Source organism: Ceratosolen solmsi, unplaced genomic scaffold (genome assembly GCF_000503995.2).
Source record: "Ceratosolen solmsi marchali unplaced genomic scaffold, CerSol_1.0 scaffold6, whole genome shotgun sequence".
Taxonomy (NCBI): domain Eukaryota; kingdom Metazoa; phylum Arthropoda; class Insecta; order Hymenoptera; family Agaonidae; genus Ceratosolen; species Ceratosolen solmsi.
In genome coordinates, this window is record NW_011948414.1 from 6,020,294 (window position 1) to 6,032,342 (window position 12,049).

Here is a 12,049-nt window from a genome sequence, read left to right on the forward strand (position 1 = left end):
TTATTATTATTATTATTATTATTATTATTATTATTATTATTATTATTATTATTATTATTATTATTATTATTATTATTATTATTATTGTTGTTGTAATTGTTATCGTAATTCTGATTATAAGTATCATAAGCAAAGATTATCCTTTATTGTTGTGTTTTCAGGAAGCGGAGAGCGCTATCGGTGCCATGAATGGTCAGTGGCTCGGTAGTAGAAGCATCCGTACCAATTGGGCAACTCGCAAGCCACCGGCACCCAAATCGGAAGGTAAGTGAGCTCAACTTTTGCTAAGTCTACAACCTCTTCGTTATTGCTCATTGAACTTTATTTTGATTTAGTATTAATAGCTTTGTAAAAGTGATTCGCGCCCGTCGGCCATAATGCTTTTTTCAGAGATGCAGAATTTACGTTTGAAAAATGATATTTTTTCTTTTCAGAATTATGAAGTAGAGAACTCACGATTATAAATTATATGTCCACGATATCTGTAAAGACTCGTATAACTGGCAAATAATGTTATTCATAGAATATTTTTAATAAAATGCAAGAGAATTAATTGTCAGAGTAACACAAGTTAAATGCCAACAATATTTAACCGAATAAAATGATAAATAAATTTTTGTGAATAATATTTTTATAATATTACGCCAAGTTCATGAAGCATCAGATAAAATAAATAATATAAAGCTCGTAAAAATTTGAATAAATACTTTAAATTTATTCGTATAGATAAATTTCTATCGCAAAAAAATAAGGCCGTATTAACGAGAAAAATATCATAAAAACAATTGGTTATTAAAGTTAAAATAAATGACACCAGTGATTTATACAATTATTAAAATTAGACGGATATTAATAGCTGAAGCGGATTTATATGTCTTTTTCAAAATTTATTTGAACTTTCGACATGAAAATTATCTAAATAAATTAGATTTATAAGCCAAAGATATTCCTTATGTAAGAATTTAATTAAAACAATAATATTCTTGTTCCGAAATTGCATTACCATGATGAACTACAAACTACAGAAATGTTTTATTCAAATTTAATGAATACCGAGTAAAGATAGAATAGGACGTGTAAGTTTAAAAATTTGAATAACAAATATATTTCGTAATGATCATTTCATTCGTATCAATAAATATAACAACGCAAACGATAGAATAATTTGAAAATAAAATGTCTATTATTTTATGTATAATTTTTTTGTCTTTTCGATAAGATTTTTGAAACTTGTATTACAGATTTTGTCTTGTGATTTTACGATTAACATAAATTTACAAAGACATTATACAAAATGATACAAACAAACATACCATAAAAATTCGAAAAACTGTAGTAATTCCTTGAGAGGTTGATTCTTCTACATTTCTATAGATAAGCTAAATTACAATAATGTGCATTTCAAATTGAAAAAGAAATAAATATCCTAATTTGTATACGAAATATCTCTATGGCAAATATTAAATAAAGTAACGGAGAAAGTCTATAAAGATAACAAAATTTATTTTAAAAAAAAAATGTAAATTTATGCATGCATGTGTGTATAAAAACGCAACGTGACATATCCCTTCTATTGTACACGATTGGCGTAGATGATCGTCTCTTTTCCTACATTGCCGCCTTAATTCCTCCTCCATCCCTGCTCCACTTGTATACGAATCGCATGTCACGTCGGATCCGAATTTAGGTTTATGACGAACTTGTGGTGAAGGTACGCGAAGAGTCACCCATCTAAGTTCTGGCACTGCCTTATCTGCTCAAACTTCTTTGATCAATGTTAACTGAATATTGTAGTTAAATTCAATGAGTAATGAGATTAGCTTGGATGTACGCAGGAATAATTTCTATAAATATTATAATACTTTTATTTCAATCATGGAAAAGAGGATGTCAAATTTTTAGTTTACTACATTTATTAGCTAAAAAATTATCAGAGCAACTATAATTTAAAGTATATTGCGATTGTATTATACACGGCATTGTTATTATTATTATTAATATTATTATTATTATTGCTATATATTATTCCTTCGTTATATATATTGAAAAAATACGATCTATTAATCTATGCCCAATTCACGGTTCAACCTAATTTACTTTTTATTCAGAAAGACAACTAAATTCTTAATGTTAATTTTATCAAACATTTCATTTAATGAATTTGGCAAATGTACTCCGGATTTGTTTAATAAAAAAATAAGAATTAATCTGTATTCATGCATGTTATAAGAACAATAAAATTTCAAATGTCGATATTCTAATTTTTCATATTCATAACCGGTATTACAGTCATTCTATTAAATGCAGAAACTATTTATCCACAGTTACGAATAATTCTAAATGCATCAATTCTTATATACATATTGAATTTATTAAATAAAGTAATGCCTACACACTTACCGTTTTATGCATAAATTATAAAATTATAATTAAAAAAAATTATATTATTTTATAGAATAAAATTTATTTACATTCTTTCATTAAAAATTAACGTACTTCCTTCCACTGATTAAACTTACAAAAAATCAATGTACTTTAAATGTTAATAAACTTAAATAATAACCTAAGTAATTTTAAATTCACGAAAGTACAGTCCCATTTTATGCTCATACAATTAAAGATAATAAAAGTATCTACAATACAGAAAAAGTCATAATGTAAGCATAAATTCAATGTAATTCATATTACATTTATAGTAATGTATAATAAGCTTAGAAATAGATTCGATCGTTGACTAAAACAAACTAAAAGAAAAAAAGAATCCGAAACTGTGAGTATGAAGAGAAAAGAGAGTATTATTATATTATCATAAGCGGCTCTTTAGTGCACCCTCGGTAGATTTCTTAGACATCCTTCAGTTAATTTCAGTCTGTAAGTCTTTAATTAGTATTCGTTGCAAATGTTCTGAATTTTTTCAATTGTCGTAAACTTAAACTGCGAATTTCTAGGAGTAAGGTAAAAAGAAATTCAGAGAAAAATTCATATTAAACAATGTAATTAAAAATTTTTTTAAAGAAATAATAAAGAGAACAAAATTGTGGTTAAATTATAAATAATATTTATAATTAATAACATTTACTATAGATTTTAATTTACATTACTTTTATAATTTGGAGATACATTTAATCATATTTATACATTTATCTTTTGGCCGTTGAGCGATTTTCAAAGTAATTCTATTTTTTAATAATATAGAATCATATGTACAAAATTAATTGAAAATTACTTTATACAGAAAATAATGAACAATATATTGTATAAGTTAGAAAAACACAATAAAAATCGGTATTTATATATAAATATTAGAAAATATAAACATTCTCATCATTATATTCTTATAAAATTTAAAAGTAAAGAAAATTAAAAACAATTTTTTATAACAAAAGTTTATTTGTATAAGATAAATAATTACCAATCTTGTACATTTTTTTATCCTTATAAATTGGGAATTTTTAAAAAATAAATATACAAATACTAGGTAAAAACAATATTTTTAACAAATAATTTTATTTGGTTAAATTTATACACTACATTTCTTATAATTTTCGATTTGTATATTCATTATTTTTGTATATAGATCTTTGAAAGCAATCAATTATCAAGAAAATAATATTTTCTTAATCAAATATTATTATACAAAATGACAATACAAATTTTTATCAAAAAATTTATTTTTCGACATTTATTTTTTATAAAACTATGCTTTAATTCAGAATGTAAAAATTTTATCCACAATACTACTATGATAAATGGTTTATATAATTAAAAATTTTTGTTATTCAAGAACTTATGGATTAACGATAAAATGTAAGATTTCCAAAAGAAAACTAAATGACAAGGTCAAAAAGAAAAAATTAAACCGAAAGTTGTAAAGTGCAGACATTGTTCAAGATAGAGATAATGTATAAAAAAGGAAGGTTAAAAACCAGAGAGAGATAGAGAGAGAGAGAGAGAGATAGATAGAGAGAGGGAGAGAGAGAGAGAGAGAGAGAGAGAGAGAGAGAGAGAGATAAAGAAAAGAATTTGAAAAGTCTCTATCAGAGTTTCGTAGTAGTGAATGTACCGTCACATTTGCATAAACCAATTTAGTTTTTGTTTTTTCCCTTCAATTTTACTCACTTCAAATCGAAACTTGCATGTGATTTAGCATCTGCCATTCTCTTAATCTCTCCATTTCTCTCTCCCTCTCTTCTTCCGTCACTCACTTTTCCTCTCTCACTCTCTATCTCTCACATTCTGTCCTCTTTTAATTAATGTCCAAAATTTTATTAACATGCTTTGTTGAACAGTTCGCCACACTAGCCAAGTTCAATAGAAACTTTATCTGTAATCGCTAATTAATTGCCAAGCGCTGGAATATAAGTGAAGCAGAATTTTAAGTAGCTGCATAATCATAAGGATTTTCCAATGGAAAATTTCGAAATTTCGTATTCTATTAAATGTCTAATTTCTTTTATATTTGTGTTTTGAAATATTTAAAAAAATAGCTGTTCAATTTGAATTGAATTATTTTCACTCTAGGTATTTCAATATTTAAGAAAAAACAGACGAAAAATTATTAAATTAATGAAATAAAAATAATACCCCTTAAGCCATCTAATATAAAAACTATCGTGTGTGTGTGTGTGTGTGTGTGTGTGTGTGCGCGCGCGCGCGCGCGCGTTCGTGCCCGTGTGTTATAAATAACTATTTTTATATTTATGTATGATTCTTTAATATTATTAAATATTATTTTTATTATCATTTATGTACATCTGATATTAATTTAACAAAATTAAAATATCTTCCAAATTTATGGTTGTAAATATGGTTATTGATTCAAACGATTTCTATTAAATAAAAAATTAAAAGTACAAAATGTATCATATGCAATCCATATCAATTAATAATATATTATTTTATCTTATAATTATATTGAATTATTTAACGTGCATGAACATCAACATATCTATACAACAGAATACTATTTAATTTATTTCATATTTATTTATTATAAGTTATATTTATTACCCTTATATAATAAAAAAATCTATTATGAATATCACAGTTATAAAAATTTTCTTTATTTTATGAAATTATTCATTAAGTATTATTGCTAATACTATATACTTCAAAAATATCAAATAATATCCATTTTAAATTTTATAATTCATACGAAAAAATTATTAAGTAACTATTATTAGACATTTTATAGCAAATTTATGATAATAATTTAAAAATAAGAAATATACTAAAAACAAAACTGTACAAAGGTATAATCAATTAAAGAAATTTTTATAAAAATTGCTAAAATAAAACTTTTAGATATCTTTTCATTTTAAAAGGCATAACTAATTATCAATATCAAATAATATTATTTATTAATACCAATCAAATGAAGCTATCATGGTAATATTCATTGATCAGTCTTTTCAACACATTTTCCAGAAAAGAAAGCACAACAGAATATTTGAAATTCAAACTAGATTACGTCAGCCCCATGTGACGCAGGTTGAATCATTCCATACAAAAGAAAAGCACTGAACAGTTGCATAACATAATAAGAAGAAAGGCAAAAGAGGCTTTCAAAGAGGGAAACGACAGCGAGTCGTCTCCAAGATTTCCACAGTGGGGGCATAATATTTTATGCAACTCAATTTTTCTAAAGACCTGCAACCAATATAGCAGCAACCATAGTTTCTCCCACCTTTAACTTCCTAAGGCCGTAGAGCTTTCCCAAAGTTTTCCCTTGGAGTCTCCGTCTTGTCTCGACCGGACTTTTTTACATCACCCACGTGAATTATACCTTCTTCCTTTTACGATTTCTCTCACTCGCTTGCTCTATCTCAATGTTACCGGTATCAAGATGAAATCATTCTCCTTTTTTGTCAAGAATATTGATCTATTTTAAATTTAAAAACAAGAAAAGCAGAAATTCTTAAAAATTGTTGGAAAATGTTGGTGGTCTAAGTTAATTTATAAGATAATAATACAAGAACTAGTATTTTAACATAGAGATATGAACAAGAATAATGTAAAATAAAAATAAAAATTAATTAGCAGAAAAAATCAGTTGATATTTATAAATATTGTGATTGAGTAGATGCAATTTTTTTGAAAAATACCGAAGTAAAAAATACGAACATTTTTTTTTTATTTTAAATTTTATATAACAGTTTATTACTATAATAATATCATATTATAAGAAGATAATCAATTTAATTAAAAAAGATATATGATTTATTGTCAAAGATGCTAATAATCTCATTTTATTTCCTTTGAATAACAATAAACAATAGAATTTTACAAAAATTTTTATAATGGATTTAAATAATTAATAATCCTCTTTTCGATTAACGTGCATTACAAATATATATATATATATATATATATATATTACACAAATATATATTATATTTAACTTACACATTATTTAATAGATGTATTATCTTGAAAATAGAATAAAGAGTTACCTTGAATGAAAAAATATTCGAAAATTAATTCGTGCCTTTAACGAAAAATATATCATTCAAAAGTTCTTCAACAAAATTTTAAAAAAGTTGATAAGACAAGTGACATCAGTCATTTACATCTTCATAGCAATTTAAAGGCAAATTTTTTGAAAAACCTTAACGAACAGAAATAGAATGGTTTAACTTTTCGTTTTTATTAAATTCAGTTCAAGAGTTTTCACTTCAGTAAAGCTCACTCCTATGATAACGCATCTCGAACAGAAAACTGCAAGTAGCCAAAGTTAGAGTGCGGTCAGGCAGAATCGATTTAAAGATGGTGAAAAGTGTTTTTTGGTATGTCAAAGGAAAGAAAAGTGGACAGTATCTCCATTGGCGGTCTTTCGAAAATTTTCATAGTACTTCTTTGGAGAACATTGCCAACAATTTTCTTTGTATTTTTTGTACATTGCTTTATGACTTTCTTCGTCATATTCAACTTAGTCTACTTTTACACTCTATCGGTTTTTTTGAAGACGGATTTCATATATTCTTTTCTCACTCTTTATTTCATATATCTTCAAAATATTGTCGAAGTTCAGATCAGATTGATCCAGCATCACAAAATGTGAATCGTAATATAATGTTAAATTCTGCGTAAACACATTATATATTTTAGACAGTTATATATTTTATTTTATACAGTTTATAAACAAAATTATCTCGTAACTTTATTAAAAATTTTATTATTTATAATAATAATAATATGAAAATTGTAGAAAAATTATTATCAAATCATTTTTGTTCAATTGTAACTCAAATTTTTTTATGTTTTCATTTGAATTATACTTTAGTATAACTTTAGTTTATAACACAAACATATTGAAATTAACGAGTTTGTCAAACAAATTTTCTATTCTAAAAAATGTGATAAAAAATGAAATTTCGAAACAAAGAGTTTTAAAAATGTAAATTATTAGAAGTTTGCGTTATGGTTTCTTTTTTCTCGGCACTTTTCCTTAAAACCGAAAAAATACTTTACTTTTGGGAAACTTTGAGAATATATTATTGAATCATCGATTAAAACAAACAAAAATTAGTGATTAGATCCCGTAATAGACTGACATACTATAATAAGTCATTTAAATGATAAATAAATAGGATAATCTGTTAAAGTATTAAAATTGTATTTAAATGATATTTTACCGCTCAAATATTTTAATGAATATTCCGTCAAGTAGAGAATTAAATGTATTAAAATGATTAAATTAAAAAAATCTCTTTTAATTATTTTACATTATATTGCAGTTGTGTGTATATATATTTATGTAAAGATAATTGTAATTAAAACTTTTTTCAGCTTATAGAACTATATTTTTCATTAATATTATGAGGTGTAAAATTATAATTATCTTGTGTTCATGTAGATCCTGCAAGTATCTTTCAATATCTTATCGAATGTTTCATGAAAGTAATGAACGAATAAAACCTTTATGTAGTTTATTTAATATTTTTTATATACAAAGAACGGAGGATAATAAACAATTTATACATTATTATTATATAATTGGTTTTAATTGGTATGAAACAAAAATATCTAAATAGTATAAAATAAAAATTAATAAAAAAAAAAGTCCTCTATTAATATACTACTATAAATACAAATATATATATATATATATATATATATATATATGTAAATTATAATGATATAATGCAATTTGAATTGTAATGAAAAATTTAATCAATATAATTTATCCATTAGTTTTTTTATTATCATAGGCAGATGACAGCCTTATCTAGAGCAGGAAAAAATAATTTGCACTGGTATGCAAATGATCGGCGTAGCATATATTTATGGATATAGTAATACAAATATACAATAGAATAAATAAATAAATAAATACATACAAATAAAACAAATAAATAAACTAGACAAATTTTTAATTTCTAAGTAATTTCATTAATTCTTTAAAGTTATTTTTAATTTAATCATATTTTCTCGTATGAAAACAAAATAAAATTTAAGACAATAAAAACTTCTTTTTATTATTATTATTATTATTATTATTATTATTATTATTATTATTATTATTATTATTATTATTATTATTATTAATCCATTATTTTAATTAATTATTAATATGAATATATATTAATTTGTTTATACCACTTTGTTTTTTTTCTTCATCCCATTGTTTCTATGGAAATTACATGTTATAATCTTTTGATATGATAAGCTGTATTATACATTTTGAAGTAAATATTAATTATATTTCTAAATGATTAAAATATAAAATATTGTGCAGATGATATTAGAACTTTGATCTTGGTTGGTATAAGAATTCTTAACGTACAATACATGTTCATTGATTATACAGGAAACCAATTTTTTGTTATTTTTACTCAACACAAAATAACACTTTGTACACATGATATTTCAAACAAAGCCTTAGTTAAGATCAGTGTTTGGTCGTATCGGTCTAAATATAACTTACTTCCCTTTTACTAAAATGAGCGATCCCTCTACCTCCCTCTTCTCGTCTCTATCTATCTATCTATTCATCTCTCTCTCTCTATATATATATATATATCCCTCTCCCGTTGCTTCCAACTCTCGTAACACTCTCGCTTTTAATAACTCTAACATTATTTCCCTTTTAGTATACATCCTATATCATGGTATACAATGTACTTAGTCCTTACCTATTTTGGGTTTGTTCGCTACTTCTTTTACTTAAATAATATTTTGTAGGTAAAATCGTAAGGTATACCATTGAAAAAAATTATAATTATTACGAATTAGTTTGGAAAAAAAAAATATCAAGGTATAAAATAACTAATTACTAATTTTAATTATATCTAATCATCTAGTTGCTAATAATATCAGGAAGAAATTTTCAATATTTATTGTTGTTTTTTTATTATAGATATACTTTTTATAATACAGATTACAATTTTTAATAAGAATTCATTCGTACTTAGTGATTCAATGAATTTGAAATATAAATTGAACCACTACAAATATAATTAAATTTTAAAGATTATCAATAAAAACATTATTTTATTACGTCTACACATAGATTCTACACACGACTACGCAAAGAACTATTAAGATTTATTTCAATGTCACATTCCTAAAAGCGTGACTTAACAACGATGAATAAAACAAATGGATGAAACAGTCCTATGTTCAGTAACAAAAATAGCTACGAACTGCGATTTCTCGTTTAGCTTTCTACCTCCAATTCTCGAATTTTAATTTAATCTTTCTTTGTATTGACCGCTGCACACATTTTATCCTGTCACTTTTATATATGGCCTGGTGTACCCCCGGAGTATCCTTTCGAGGATCAGTTTACCTTTCTGCCTCAACTCACAAATTTGTGGAGCCCGTTCGAGACTCGTACTATTCGAAATTCCACCCTTCCAATTTTTGCTTCACACATAGCAAGAAGATGAAAAAGAATATAAGGATGGGAGAAGTACATTAACCTCTACATTTACGAAATTTCGGTGTTTGATAAAATTCTTAATAACAAAACTCCATTCATAACAAAAGTCAATAGAATCAAATCCAATTCAAATATTAAGGATTAGAATATTGATTTTCTTCTATATCGTCAACTCTTAAATACTAGTAAAAAATGAAAATCGCGATTTGAAATTGAAAATTTCAATCATGAATAATAATGCGTTAATACGATATATGCATAAATTATTTACATTAATATATGAATATATTAACGATAGTAGTATAAAAATATATTACCCTGATATCTTTTATAATTTTAAAATTTAGTGAAAATTAATAACCAGAAATAGATTAATTGTCTAGTAGGGCTTTGTACGTTTTTTTATTCGCTCAATAAATTTCTAGACTCTAAAAATATTTAGATTAACAACTTTATGCACAAGTAGCTATATCATACTGTTGATTGAGCGTAGCACGTGACCTGATTATATAATGAATACCTTCAAACTTATCCAATACTACAAATAATATATAAATATTTATAGAAAGTCCTGATTTTTAAATTTTGACATTTTTCTATGTACAGGCACTAAATAAATTCTTACATTTGAAAATGACTAACTGGATTTTAAACTATTATAATTTATTTTCTTCTAATTACATGTATTTAATAATTATATATTAAAATATTAATCTATTAATAATTAAAGATAAATACAATTAATAATAAATACTACGATATTAACATTAAATTAATTCTGTTAAATTACCGACGTCAAAAGCAAGTACATTGCATAAGCTTGAAACGACATATAAATTAATAAAATTTAAATTATACTTTCATTTTTAGCTTCAATAATTGTTTTATTTTAGATTAAGAGAGTTTAATAATGTATAATAATGGCATCTTTATTATTAATTATTTTTACGATCAATAAATATATCATTGAAAACACAACTATTTTTATCGTTATTTATAATAAAAGTTAATGGAATATTTAAAAAAAAAAAAAAAAAAAAAAAAAAATATTAAAATGAATAGTATTTAAAATTACCGTAAATATTATAAAATATTTCCAACATAAATAGGATTGTTCATTATCAATTTGAATCTTTAATTTTACAAATAAATTAATTTTGTACTTTAACATAAAATATCAAAGTATGCTAAGAAATTGCGTTTATTTATTCATATTATAATTAATTAAAATTGAACTTGAATTTTTTATTTTACTAGGTTATTAATTACACGTAGAGAAGGTTATATTGGAGGTTTACAATGTGATTCATTTTTATGTGTTCTGACGGATACTTTACAGGATTTAATATATTTTTATACTAATATAATTAATTTAATCACAAAAATTTTTAAGCATTTATTAATTCATAAAGTTTCATAAAGTTTAATGGATACTTTTTATAATATATTACATTATTAACATTTATTTTGGAAATGATATTATAAATATTAGTATTGCGTATTTATTCGGATTAAATTACGCAGCCGACTTTGTTGAAAATTTATATTCTATACATGTTTTTCATTATTCAAAAATTCCAAAACTTTACTATGAACTAGTGCATTAAACAGACAATTATTTATTATTATTAATTTCCTTATTAAAAGTCCAGTTCGTTCAATTTCTACATGTAATATTCATAAATTATATTTATAAACATATATAATGAATTATATGGACAGATCGAAGCATTAGATTTAAATAATAAAATAATATCAAACGATATCATAAAAGATAAAAATATTTGATAATGAACTACGTTAATTAATATAAATTATTATGTACATTATTCAACACTGTTTCATGATTATTGGCAACAAAAGGAAATTACCAATGGAGCTACAAATTAACGACAATTTGAAATTTGAAAATGATCATTAAATTAGTATATTTTATTTTGTGCCAATTCTTATATATAAATGAAAGTAATTAATTAGAAATATTAGAAATATTAGAAAATTAGACAATCCGTATTATTTATTTAAATTATTGACAAACTAGCTTTAGGAGAATTGTTTGAAAAATACGTTTGAAGAAAACGAGAATTGGAGGGTGTTTGAAGGAACAGTATGTCTTAATTATTTCAATTTTATTAATGTAGTTTGAAAAATGGGAATTTCCATTGG

At 24.0% G+C, this 12,049-nt stretch overlaps 1 protein-coding gene across 4 annotated transcripts in view; it reads left to right on the forward strand.

The window, feature by feature from the left end:
• Positions 1-12,049, forward strand: part of LOC105367890 (nucleolysin TIAR) — a 244,346-nt gene that overhangs the window by 198,038 nt on the left and 34,259 nt on the right. For all 4 annotated transcript variants that reach the window (XM_011506736.1, XM_011506734.1, XM_011506735.1 and 1 more), the window contains one exon: positions 162-264. In XM_011506736.1, coding sequence (XP_011505038.1) covers positions 162-264 — 103 coding nt within the window. The remainder of the gene's footprint in view (positions 1-161; positions 265-12,049) is intronic.